At 48.3% G+C, this 13,676-nt stretch overlaps 1 protein-coding gene across 1 annotated transcript; it reads left to right on the top strand.

Moving 5' to 3' along the window:
- Positions 1–1,025: 1,025 nt before the first annotated feature.
- Positions 1,026–13,355, top strand: RETREG2 (reticulophagy regulator family member 2; the record flags this gene model as incomplete). Its single annotated transcript, XM_026078047.1, has 8 exons — positions 1,026–1,218; positions 6,270–6,300; positions 7,061–7,196; positions 8,578–8,662; positions 9,467–9,604; positions 9,964–10,058; positions 10,911–11,046; positions 11,893–13,355. Coding segments are annotated over 8 exons (1,551 nt in total), but the record flags the coding sequence as incomplete, so codon positions are not given.
- Positions 13,356–13,676: the final 321 nt, after the last annotated feature.

The following is a 13,676-nucleotide window of genomic DNA, read 5'->3' as shown; positions in this document are numbered from 1 at the left end:
AGCCTCAGTAAGTCATTGGAGAGAATGTAGATTTTGTTCTGTGCTCCTCAGTGAGACAGATCTCTTCCAAGTCCTCTGCCTCTGCCTCTAAGTTGATGGGGAGCACAGCTCTCCACTGCGCTGCACAGCAAAGTGCATGTGCTCTCTGGTTCTGTTCATTGGTTGGTGCGTTTGCTGTTAGTTATTGACAAATATTTGTTGAAGAGGAGCAAGATAAAACACCTGAGTGGCTTTTACTTTCTGGAAAGGAATTTTCATGAATGGAGAGAGGGTGAGAGCATTTCCCCTGGCCATCTGAGAATGGTGGCAGTTGCTCTGGAGTGACTTAAAAACAGCTTCTCTGAGCTGGAGCAAAGTGCTGATGAAAGTAGGAATACCAACAGCCACTACTGGCTCAAGTCCCATCCTGGGACCTTTGCTGTTGAATCTATATGAAGTGGGGAGATAAACTCTTTGATGTTGGGATTGCATGAGTATCTGCTGGTGTTTGGCTCAAACAAATGTGTTGGTGAGTGACATAAAAGGTCTTAAGATAAAGTCAAGTGAACAACTCAACCACTTAAATGCTAGGCTCTGATTAAGCAGGGAAATGTTTGCAATTAAAAAAACCTAGCATCCATAAGCTGATACAGGATCTGTTTTGGTGCTACTTGGGGATGACACTGGATGTTGTGATGACAGATGGGACATAAGTTTTCAGAGAAGAGGCTAATTCTCAACCAGTCTTCTGCAGGGCCTGCTACAGCAATTCGTATTTATGTTATCTAAAGCCTCCACCTTGAGCACTTGAAAGGACTTGTACTAGTGCAAGGGAGCATTAGCATTGCTTCACAACTGAAGGAGAAACTCGGGAGCAGGGGAGGAGCATGCTCGGAGATGACAGGTAGTCAGCTGTCTGATCACGGTTGGATAGTGGGCAGAGGCGCCATTTGAGAACGTTCTCATGGCTGAGCGGGTGCTGTGGAGTACAGTGCTTACTGCATTGGCCTGTAGCAGTCAGATGTTTCTGTTCTGTTGAACGCTGAGCAGCATTTGTTTGCTCATCAAGAGCAGCAGCTGATTGCCTTTTCCTAGCATTACCCCAACTAACAATTTCCCATTTGGTTTCTAGGTTGTTTTCCTCCACTTCCCTGAGACCCCTCTTTCTCCTCAGCATGTCCTTTCTTGGCATCCTCTTGCTGGAGAGATGGAAGCCCAGATTCCTATTTGACTTCTCAGGTATGTGATGGGTAACACTGTAGCTGGTGATGCAGTTCTGATGTTACCAACTCCTGCACTATGGCCACAGTCGGTCTCTTCCTGGCTCTGTTAGAGGTTGTGCAAGCCCTGTTCCTTCTCCAGCTGCAGACTTTGTTACTGTTGCTGCCCCTTGCGTACTGGTGTCTGCCAGAGTATTAGGATGTACCCCTTGGCAAGCCTGTGCAAATAGAAAGCAGCAGTCTTTGAGGACTGATAGAATTGCTCCCAGTGCTGAGAGGTGCTGGGTGTAGTCTTGAGAGTGACTGATGAGGCCCAGCTGGCTCAGAGAAGCTTGTCAGAGAAGCCAGTGACAAGGATGTTGAAGTGTTTCCACTGGGCACTGGAATTTCTCAAATCTTAGATTTTTCCTAGCCAGCTTAGAAAGGAACATATTAAGCGTGCTTGTGGTCTCTTATCTCTATGCAGAGTTTAACTTCTGCTAGCTGTGTAAGTTAGCAGATGCGTGTGCCCTCTCTCTCCTGCAAGTGTCATGGTGAAAAGGACATTCCAGATCTGAGTATATATGGCCAGCTGAGCTAGGGAGAGGAAACAGGGGGTTGAATTGTGTTGGTTTTAGTTAAGTACGGTGTGGGCTTATGGCCTGAGAGAGGCAAAGCAGATGAGAGCCATGTTGCCTTGCAACACATAGCAGAGTGGATGATGAGGTCTAACAGCCAGGACAGTTAGTGTATTGTACCTGTGCTGAACAGCATTTGGTCTCCAGCTAATCGGTGAGTCTGATCACTTGGCTTATCTTTCCCATTTATTAAAGGTCTTTGCCAAGCTCAGACACAATAGCAACAAGAGTAATATTCTCATTATGATGTTAGGCATAGATTGGCTGCTGTCTGCTTTGAGTGCCTCCTTCATTGGAATTTATTATACGACTGGACCTAGACCTGCCTACTTCATCTTACTGCTGCTGTTCAAAGGCAGCCTGGGGCCCACTGTCCCTGCCTCCCTACTCTAGGGAGGGTTTCTGAATGAAAGCCCCTCTATGTGTGCGTTTGTAAGGTACCCTTTATGTGACCTAAAAGGGTACTGACTTAAAGGGTGCTTTCACAGAAGTCCTGATAAGCTTAGATACGTTTCAGCTGTAGTCTCAAACTGTTTGCTTTGTGCGGTTCAGGTAACTAGGCAGCCAAACTGGACTGGCCAATTTAATTTCCTGCTTATTCGCATTATTTTTTTAAGGGAATAGTTTAAACCCAACCCAAAACATCTCATTTGAAACACGTCCAGAAATGCAAAGGCTTGGTGTCCCATACAGAATGGTGTTATTGAGGCAGGTGGGGGTAGAGCCTCTCCAGAAAGGGCCAGGCTTGTAAAAGTTGCATTATCTCAGAGGAAATAGGAAATCTATACTGAAATCAATTTATGTGATGCAGAGCAGTGAAGAATGAAAAAAAAAATAGAAGTTGGGCTAATCCTGTGTCATCAACTCTGCGAGAAGTTAGTGTGCATCCTACTGAGCTGGTCCTCAGTGGTGTTCTTCCCCATGTTTTGCTCCCTTCTGACTCCTTTCTGCCTCTCTGCTGCTGACACCAAAGAACAGGGACGCCTTTCTGGTGTACCTGATTAGGTTACAATCCTGATTTCAGCTTATTCCACTGGACCACATTTCCTCACTCCCTGCAAGGAAGGAGCTGTGTCCCGCTTACCTGAGGGGCCTTCTGGTTGAATTGGCACTGTTAAATACTTTGGGGGGGTTGTCTGGCTCTGGCTTCCCACTGAAGCAGAGCTGTAGCTTTGTGGCTTTCCTCCTCAGTGCTTCCTGTAAACCTTTCCAGGAGTTTTTGGAAATAGGTCAGTACCACACCTTTAAGAATTGGCATGTATATACACAAACCTCAGCTTTTGGCAGTTCTGTATGTCTTGGGTGCTGCTTATTACGTCACTTCTGAAGGAATGCTGGCATTAAACCCCAGCATTTATTCTGCAGTTACTCACATGCTGTGAACAGGGATGCACTAGCAGCACCGAGATGCACAACCTTTTTAGGTCCTGTCAGAAGGGACTGGGTATTTTCAGCTCCCTTGCAGGATATTTTCTTCATATGTAATCACCTCTATGTGGAGTAGTTAGTAAATACTGTTTAATGACCTAGAAAACATCTCCACTTTCTCCTGAAATGGCTATCAAGTAGGGATGTTTTTGTAGCGTTGTTGTTTGGCGGCTGTGTTTTGGTCAAGTTTAGTGGAGAAGAGCTCTAGCAATGGCTGCGTTGTGAGTGAATGCTAGTACTCCTTAAAAAGGGCCCCTGCTTTCTAGCTAAAGTTTATACGCTGATGAAGAATGCCTCTTGGGGACGTGTTGAAAACCTGTAAGAGCTGAGGAATCCATCAGCGATAATTTGTCAGTACCAACATGTAACCTAAACTCTTGTGCTGCTGACTGGTCTCCCAGAAGAGTCTGGTGTGTGTCAAGTGGTTCATATTAATCCACAATCCAGTGTGAAATGCTGACAGCAAGATTTCAGCCGGTTATTGATGTTCTGAGGTCAGCTGGGTGTCCTGCTTTCTGGCTTAATTGTACTGGTGCTCAACAGTGTTGCGGCACAGGTTGGAGTTAAGTCTTACTTAAAGAGCATTTCCGATGGGTCAAATTCACTTAGGTTTATTGTGATTGTACTGTTCCTCCAACCAGTGTGAGACTCCAGTGCATTGGGATGGACAGCAGGCAGACTACACTACTGTAGGCAGCAAGGTACTATTGATTTTAAAGAAAGCTTGTGTTTTGCCAGATAAGTTAAATCACATGAGCACTCTACAGCCTGCTGAAATGTTCCACAGTCCCCCTGGGTTAAAAGTCTCTCTGACACCCTCAGAAAAAGCAGTTGAGGGCAATTGTTTCACTCCCTCTGTTGGCCTGTTTTTGATGGCTTGGACACTGCAGTCAGCCTGGGAAACATGGAGTTCCTGTGCCATGCCACTTGTGGCATTGCGGTGCATCTGCAGAGTACATCCAGCAGACTACAAGTGAGCATCTCAGCACCTTGTTTGTTAGCTGGTACAACCAGTATAGCCAGCAATCATAGATGGACCAGTGCCAAATATAATTTTTTTAGTCACCTAGTGCAGGTAAATGATGAGGCTTTGAGATACAGATGGACTTCTGTATGCTGCAATTAAGCAGCTTTAGATTCCTGAGCGCAGTAACAAAATACAACAACGGCTGTTATGAGAGAGAAGCAACTGCTCAGCATGGGTGAAGCTGCATCCGTAATACTTCTTTCTCACTCTGAGGCAATAAACTTGAGTTTCTTTCATGGCCAGTGCCGGCTGGCTGCCCAGACAGCCATGCCAAACATTCATGGGTAGAGGAACGGATAGGCAACCCAGTCTGAGAGCAGTTGACTTCTCTTGTCAGGCCGGATTACTGGAAATCTGGGTCATGCTCTCAAAGAATTGCCTCCTCCCTTCTGTGGATAGCCTACCGCTGCACTGCACTGTGCAGGCTGCCTGGTGTGGTGCCTGCAGCGATAGGAGGAGTCTGACATACTTGGCCAAACATCCTGTATCTTGGGAGGATGGTGACAAGGCCACTACAAGCAGTTACTCCCTTCTGTGGGAATGAAGCGAGAGTTAAATTGGAGTCTGAAATCTCACTTGTTGTTGGCAGTGAAGCGTATTCATTTCTTCTGTGCGTTTCCCTGGGGAAGTCACTTCCACTCTTGGGCCTCACATCTGGCTGATGACTTCAGGGAGGCTTCAAGCCCCCCTTTTTTTTTCCACATTGCATTTGTAAGCCCATTTCTAGCAACTAGCTTGGTCTTTGAGCATAAACTCTCTTCCTTTGTTTTAGTCCTATATATGTGGTGACACACTGTGTGTCAGATAGGGTCCCACAGATTTTTAGAACCTCTTGGACAACTTGAACCAAGTTTGATGTTGGCCATACAGCCTCAAAGATATTTTTGTCCCTACAAGTTTCAGGACAATAGGCAGACAGGTAGAGGAGGGTAGACCTTGAGGGGCCTTGACAATATGATCAAGAATCTTATTAAAAACAGGAGAGTTATAAATGTTCTGCTGCTGGAGGAGCTTTGGTTGAAGCTTGTGCGTCCTTAGACACTAGTTGGCTAGGCAGAAGACCCAAATCTATGAGAAACAAGGTGCATGAGTTCCAGTGGTCACAGAAGTATTTGATTTTTTTTTTTTTCCTGTATGTGTCTGAGGGCAGAGCACAAGTATATGTGAACTCTGCCACTGAAACATTGCTCTACCCCTCAGCACTACACAGAGTCCCCGTTTGATTGTCACTGGGTTGGGTGCAGAGAGGGATGGGAGACGCTTTGCCTTGTTCTCAGCTGGACTGCCAAACCTTAGCAGTGTAGTTAAGTTTGTGCCTTGCTGGCATGAGGTGCTGTCAGGGGACATAAAAGAGCCCTAAAATTAGATAATTATACATGAGATTGCTATTTGGTAGTTAATTCCATGGGAAAGGGCAGAGACAGGGGGAGATCTGTGGCATTTGTACACTAGCATCCTGCCAGGGACTGTGGTCTGGTCAGTGGGAAGTGCAGCAGAGATCTGCCAGCGCCTTGTTTAGCTCCATGGCGGAAGCTGAAGTTTTGCCCAGCTTGGGGACCATGCTGGCAGCTAGGCAGCTGCCCTTGTCTTTAATATGGTGCCACATCCTGGGGGGATTGCACTGCCCAAATGTGTGGGGGTCCAGGGTAAGCTGTATGATCCCTGCACTGGAAAACCCCTGTGCTAGTGGTGGGGTGCACCTCAGATATGAGCGCTGTGCCACTCATTTGTCAACACAGGCTGCAAGATGTGCTGGGACACCTGAGACCAGTGCTTTGGCCATTCCGGTTCTCCAGGTATGCTTCACTGAAGCCTGGACTGTGCAAACTCCAGGCCAGTCTTTAGTCTGATTCCTGCTTGCATGTGAGCATGAAGAAGGTCCCCAGGGTGCATCCCTAGCTAAGGATGATATATCTCCAGCTCTGCTTTATTTAAGTAGTAAAAATGTCATGTTTTATTTTTCACTTGGCTGACTAATATCCTCTGTTCTCCCTACAGCACAGCCATCAGAGGAGCCAGGAGGGGACAGGTAAGCTCACTGTGTGTTCCTTTGTGAGAGGGGAGAGTGGGCACACCTTAGTGTGACACTTTCGTCTGCCCTCCTTGCTGTTGTCCGTAGACTGCATGGCTCCTGCTGTGAAATGATGTCGGTAGCAATTTCTCCTGCACTGGGAGCTGTTTATCAGCTCAGGAGCCACAGCTTGAGACTCTGGGGAAAGCTGATGTTCTTCAAGTAGCAATAAAGCTCGGGTTCTTCTGACATTAGGAACTCTAGGATTTCTTCCCTAAATAAAACATAGACAAAGAATATCTATCCTGGGCTATTTTAAGAATCCTTCAGAGAGAAAGAAATCCCTGAGACTAATTTTTGCAGGCCATGCGTGTTGTCTGTAATGGTGTAATTTGCATCCTGTGCTTGGCCGTGGTTATGGGTCTGAGCTCCACACTCTTGTTGTCTCGGACTCAATGCTAAAGAATGCCACGTAACTAGTTCTACCTCCAATGCTTCTGTCTGTGCCACTTTCAATAAATCACTTTGCATCTTGGGCCTGCAGCATGGGGATGCTGTAGCACAGCGTCTGCTGCTGCTGCTTGGCTCAGGTGTCTCTTGGCTGTTCCTGCTTAAAGGGAAAAAGTATCAACAAATCACATGTCTTCTGTAGTTCAGTTAAAGATACGGTCAGTATTATCAAGCCCTTGGTAGGGAGCTTCGCTTTGTTGTGCAGCTGTACCCGCAAACAAAACGAACTATGTTCAGAGATTGTCTTCTTGCTCTTGTCTGTCTCTAGTGAGGGGGTGACTTCAGGGGCACAGCCTCACCTGCTCAGTGTCCCTGAGCTGTGCCACTGTCTGGCAGAGAGCTGGGTCACCTTCAGGCTGTACCTGCAGGAACTGCTACAGTACAAGAGGCAAAATCCTGCTAAGGTAAGCTGGAGATACCTACTCTTCTGTGCAGGGGCTTTTCTCTCCATTGCTAATGGCCTGGGAGATGGAAGAATGTCAGATCAATATTTTTACAATTGCTATCCTTGTTTAACATTTGCTATTCCTTACTTTCAGATTATGCCATGGGAAGCTTAAGTAATGAGTAATTGGCTTCCAGTATTTGTAAGCTAGAGCTGAACTCAACCCCTTCTGTCAATGGCTAGCTATGCTTTGTTTTATTTCCTAGTGTGCTAAGGAAGCTCTTTGATTGGGAGTGAGAAGAAAAAGAGAAACCTGCAGTCTCTGCCCTTTCACAGGCTCCACTTGACCCTTTAAGCTGGTCCTACTTACTTTGCAGGTTGCTGCTAGCAAGGTCCAAATGCAGCGGTGTTCCTGAGTGCATGGAAACCTGTCATAAAGCATGTTCTGATGGCTGTGACGTGTGTTGTTTGGAAAGGGTTTGTAGACAGGAGTTGCCTTAGCATCATGAAAAAATGACAGACCAGCCACTAGGATTGTGTCAGGCTTGCTGGAGTCCAGGGTACCAAAAAAGCAGGTTCCTGTCACTTCTGATTGTTCCTCTTCTGTTACAACACTGTCTGAGCAGCAGGGAGTAGGGGAGTGGGACCAAGATGCCTATAAAGCTTGAATTCATTGGAAGCAAAGCCCTTAGCCTTGCCTCTTCATTATGAATGAAGCTTTCCACTGCTGGATATAGTTAGTGTCTTAACCCATGCCCTGGCTTGCAGGGTGTCTGTTCTTGCTTCTCCCCATCCCCAGGAGAATGCAGGACAAGCCATCAGGGCTGTTATATTTCCACTTTCTCTAGAGGAGCAAGACCCTGGTCTGGTGGGGTTGTAGGTTCTGCTAATGCTTCTGCCAGCTGGTTTATTGCATGGCAGTGACACATCGTCTGGTGGCTCTGTAACAGCTTCCAGTCTCTGTCAAGACAGTACAGGCTTCTTTAAAATTCTGAGCTCTGCAGAGGAAATGTACTCTAAAATGACAATTTGCAATATCCCGTCCTAACCTCAGGAAACAGCATTCAATTCATAAAGAAGGTTTCAGAACTTTCCCAAAGCTATGTTTAATTTTATTGGGGTCTTGGGCTACCTTGGTCTTCCTGTGCTTGAATCTCTTTGTATGCGTACAGCTTAATCCAACCAACCTGTCCAAGTTGTGATCATCAGCATCTGGACACACTCAGTGCAAAGCTGGGCAAGAAAATAAACCCTTGGACTGCTTTCAGGGAGTTTGGTGTACTGAGTTTGTCAGGAGCATCTCCCATTTGCTCTAACTGGGTTTCCTACATCAGATGCATAGATGTATCTCTGCCTCTTGTCACTTCTGTTTGTTCCTCTCTCTCTCTCTCTTTCTTCAGTTCTGCATGAGTGTCTGTTCAGGCTGCCTGATTCTGGCCATAGTTGGACACTATGTTCCAGGCATAATGATCTCCTACATCATTTGTGAGTATAAGCAGCTCTCTTATCTGACTTAAGCTAAAATGTGACCTATCTGTGCTGTTGATAAGCTGGTAGAAGCATACTTGTGGTTTTCTTGAGGGGATCTGCACTAGATGATAAATCAATACAGACAATGTGCCTTGGGTAGTCTCTTGCTTTCAGTGTGTGCATGCAGTACAGCTGCAAAGTCAGGAGAGGGAGCCGTGGTTAGAACATTTTTTTCCTCCCCCACCTACTGCTGGGGCCCAGCTGGCCAGAGAAGCAGAAAACTGCAGCCTCTCAGTTCCTTGAGTGGGCAAATCCATATCTGCCAGGCTTGAAATGGAGAGTTATTAAAGAAACTGCACATTTAGCTTTAAGTGAAACTTTTTTTTCACTGCATCATGAGTCCCTGCTAACTCTGAAAACTGTTCAGGTGGTCTGCTGCTAGCATGTCAACATATGAGCTGTATGCTGCTACCCTTATAAAAGTCTCGGTAATTTTATTTTAGTAAGCCCACTTCAGGGATTCTGTTGCATATTCAGGCTGGGACATGTTAGCTGAAGTGGAGGGCTTATGCTTTATCCTAATGTAGATCAGTATCCTAATGTGAATGAAGACTGAGATGTTTTAGGAAAAGATGGCTAATTAAGCAACTTCAGAATGAGTGGGAGAGCCAAGGATGAGGATTTTAGGCAGAGTCAGATGAGAAAGCAACTGTCATCCAACTGTGCTTCCCTTGATGCAGAGTTTCTTGCTGGCAYCCTTTGAAAAGGCCAGGCTGCGTGTGGGCTGGCTCTCACACTCCCTGCATCTTGTGTTCGCAGTGCTCAGCATTCTGCTCTGGCCACTGGTGGTTTACCACGAGCTGATCCAGAGGATGTACACGCGATTGGAGCCTGTCCTGATGAAACTGGACTACAGTATGAAGGCAGAGACGCTACACCACAAGCATGAGAAGAAGAGTAAGGACCTGCCTTCTCTCTGACTTTCTGCAGTGCTATGTTCCCAGGATGAAGCCCTAGCAAAGGGGCAGTGGGGGGGCATTTCTGACAACAGTGTATGGGTGAACAGCTGCGATGGAGCAGAGGAAAAGAGACTGAAACTTGAGAGTTATGGGGAGGGCAACTGGGCAGGTAACTGCCTATTATCCTGTGAATAATAGATTAGAGCAATAGATTAGAATTGTCTCTGGGAACCTTGGGATTTGGGGAAACCTATGCAGTTTCACACATGGTAGGAGAAGTGGTGGATAAGTGATGTATAAAAGAATAATATTCCTGGCTCAGGCTCATTTAAAAAGCCTTTCTTTCCTTTCTCACAGAACGACAAGGGAAGAGTGAGCCTGCGGCAGGTGATGAGCCAACAGCAGAGACGGAGAGTGAGAGTGAAGCAGAGCTGTCCGGCTTCTCCCCAGTGGTAAGAGCACAGAAGGGCTATGCAGGAACCAGTCCCTCCTCCATGGTCTGTAGCAACTTGAGAACTGGGGGTTCGTCTGAGTACAGCTGCACCGGTAGCAAACAGCAGAGCAGCGAGTTACTTCTTTGCAAAATCCCAGGGCGGGAAGGGTATGGTTCGGTGAAAGCCTTTGTCTCCAATCRGGGTACTGCAAATCCAGTGTTGCAGGGCTGGTGATGCAGTAGTAGGGCAGAATGAGCCATGCTCTGGTCTCCTCTGCTGACCTACAGAACTGCTTTGATGCTAACACTTTATGGCCAGAGAATGCAAGCATCTCTTGAAGAAACCCACTGTCTTGGTGTAATGTGCAGAGACTCCACTTCCCCTCACCRCTGGAAAGGGGGGAGGAGCAATACTAGTACCTGCCTTTGCTGCAGCTTTGTGCTTGAAGCTTTAGTTTCCAAAGCAATGCAGATACTTGGACCTGCTGCTGCTTGTAGAAGTCTTCATAGGGCCCAGTGTGACAGGAAAAGAGGGTGCTGTGCTCCTTAGTGGTCCCAGGAGAGGAGGAAGGCACAAAGCCCTTTGCAGAGAGACCTCAAGGAGCTAAACCCCTGTCTTGTGCTAGCTCTTTCAGATTCAGCACCAAGATCCAGCAAAGTTCCAGGCAGTGCATTATTGCAGGAGAGCACTGAGCCAAGACTGTCTTTCCCTGGCAGTGCAGTGATCACTTTGTGCAACCCCTCCTGTTTTCATACTGTCCCTATGCAGAGTCTTTCCAGCAAAAAAAACAACTGCCTGGAAACTCTTGTTTGTGAGGAGGAGCCCATAGGCAGCAATGGTAGTTTGTTCCTCTGCCTTCATCCCATGCAGGTGGATGTGAAGAAGACAGCCCTGGCACTGTCAATCACGGATTCTGAGCTCTCTGATGAGGAGGCGTCCATCCTGGAGAGTGGGGGCTTTTCTGTCTCAAGGGCTACAACCCCACAGCTGACGGATGTTTCTGAAGGTACGTGATGGGGTACTTAATACCTTCCTTGCCCTGGATGTTTTGTCTGAAAACAACTTTGTGGTCCCGGTAAGGCCATCTCTTCTCCCTCCCATCCATCCTAACAGGACAATAGGGAGAGAAGACAGCTATTTGCAGGAGAAAATGTGAAAAAGAGAAACTGGTAATAGCAGCAAAGCATGACTTAATGGGCGATCCTGAGTTGGTCCTGACCGGATATCCTCCTCCAGCTACAGCTSCACAAGACAGTGTTCTCCTGTCACTCCAAAAAGGGAGCTAAACCATCCTCAAAGTCTATGCTAATTGGCAGAGAACAGGAGGATGGAACAGACCAGCAGAAATAATTGTATGGTGTAGRTAGTTCCACACCCGTGCATTGATGCTGGGTGAAACAGGTCAGAGCCCCCACCCTGCCAGCCTTACGAGCTCAGAGAAAGACTGGTTAGTGGTGAGGAATGTGAAGGTAATCACTCAGATGTGGTCACTTGAGCATCTGGGGAAGAATAGGCAGGGGAAGTGCTGTGAGCGTGATTTCCCTGACCCTGTGCCATAGGTTTTAAAGGAGGGCTGCAGATGCAGAGATCATGAGCTGGGGGAAGAAGCAGTCCTCCCTGAGCACAGAGCATGTAGAACAGGATGAAAGAAGAGGCACTGTAGGTGAGTTGTCCCATTGGGAGAAGGGAATAATTGCAGACACCTTCCTGCTGTGCTCCCAGCACTGGGAGGACCCCCAGGAGCGAGCCTTGGTGTGTCAGCTGAGAGTAAGTGGATGGGAGGCATCAGCGGCCTGGGTCGAGGTAAGGGGACTCACACCTTAATGCTATTGCTAATGTTGCTGCCTTTCAGACCTGGATCAGCAGAGCCTGCACAGTGAGCCAGAGGAGTCGTTTTCCAAGGACCTGGCAGAGTTCCCCTCCGTGGAAGAATATCATTCCAGAGACCTGGGACCACAGAGCGATGAAGATGCATTTGGTGTGCCTCTGGGTCCTGAGCTTGCCCATGCTGCCCGTGAGCTGGACTCAGCAGAGAAGGAGGCTGTGGACTCTGACCTCTCCATCCTTCGCCTAGCATCTCCTCTCCATTTTGTAAATACGCACTTCAATGGGAGTGGGCAAGTGGCAGGAGGCGACGCAGAGCCAAAGACTGCCCCTGCTCCGGGTCTGGGCATCTGCATTGACACGCTGAGCGAGGAGATCGTCACCACTGCCATTACCACAGCAGTGCAGAACACCCTCTCTGCCCTGCTGCGGTCCTCGGAGGCCAGCGAGGGGCCCTCCCTCTCCGAATTCCTCCCCACTGAGCCCGAAGAGAAACTGAGCTTCCAAGCGCAGCTGTCAGAGACCGAAGCGGTGGAAGCAGAGACAGCAGCTTCACCAGAGGACGAGGAGGAAGGAGATGACTTTGAGCTACTGGATCAGAGGGAGCTGGAGCAAATGGATGTAGAGCTGGGGCTTGGAGAGGAGCAGGAAGCACAGGAGTCTCCTGCTGCTCTGGCTTCGGCTTCTCCCTCTCCTGTGCTGGCTGAGCTGCCGAAGCAAAGAGATGAGGAGGAGGCAGTGATGACAGCAGCATCTATGTCCTAGGTCTTCTTTGTGCGTCCCTTTTTTCTCTATCGTCACTGGAAAGAAGGAAGAACTCACATGGCAAACGTGCAGTGGGTTTTTAGATATTTGTGTTGACTGGGATGGAAAAGTGTCAGTGTTAATGTGCTGTGTCAGGAACCACCACTCCTTTCCATCCTTCTAGAGCCCAGCCTTCACTGGCTGAGTGGGAGAAGCCCCTGCCCTGCAACCGGGGAGGAGCCGGCTCATAGAAGCCTTATACCACAGTTGAAACACCAACCCCAGCAAATGCTTCCTAGTAATGGTGCAGTATTTTGGTCCGTCTTCTGTTTGTCTTTCGTTTTGCACGCAGAGTACTGAGCTAGCTGTAGCTGCTGCTAATGCCCAAATCCCCAGTAGGACATATGCAATCTTATTTTATTGGGTTTTTAAATGGCTGAAAGTGTAAATAATTTTAACTTTCACTGGTTTAGTTTGGGGGGAGGGATGAGGTGCACAGTCAAATTTGGCTCTCAAGGGCTAGRGGGAGGGGAAAGGAGGTATTGGGGTGGAGGGTAGCAGTACGGAGAGGGAAGCAGATGGGTTCTGTGAAGCAGAGAGACCCTTTCTGCAAACCATTAGCATTTTTCACATCACTGCTGGAACAGGGTGTCAGGCGATACCTGGTTTCTTCCATGTCTGACTTGAGTTATGCTACTGTGTGGCTGTGGAGTTTTTGCAGTCAATGAAATTCGCTCCTGGCCCCCACTCGGTACTCCCGTTTCTTCCTGCCTTGGCCTCTCCCGCACATTTCTCTCTGTCCCGACCACTGCCCTCAGCTAGCTTGGTCCAGCACCCCTTGCCTCCTGGTCCTCGCCCCGGCTCGCTCGCTCGGGCACTGTAGCGTGCGAGGCTCTGAGGGGGCTTGAAGAGAGCCGGGAGCTCTGCTGCGCAGCAGAGGGCCTGCGGGAGGGAGGGGAGGCCTGGGCCCGTGGCCGCGCGGGGACGGGAGGGCCGAGACGAGGCAACGCAGCGCTTACGGCGAGCCCGGGGCCGCCGGGGCGGCGGAAGGCGGAAGGGGCGGCGGCT

This window comes from Apteryx rowi, unplaced genomic scaffold (assembly GCF_003343035.1).
Source record: "Apteryx rowi isolate R43461 unplaced genomic scaffold, aptRow1 scaffold_47, whole genome shotgun sequence".
NCBI classification, from domain to species: Eukaryota; Metazoa; Chordata; class Aves; order Apterygiformes; family Apterygidae; genus Apteryx; species Apteryx rowi.
Note: the sequence above shows the minus strand (reverse complement) of the source record. Positions and strands in the feature narration are given on the sequence as shown.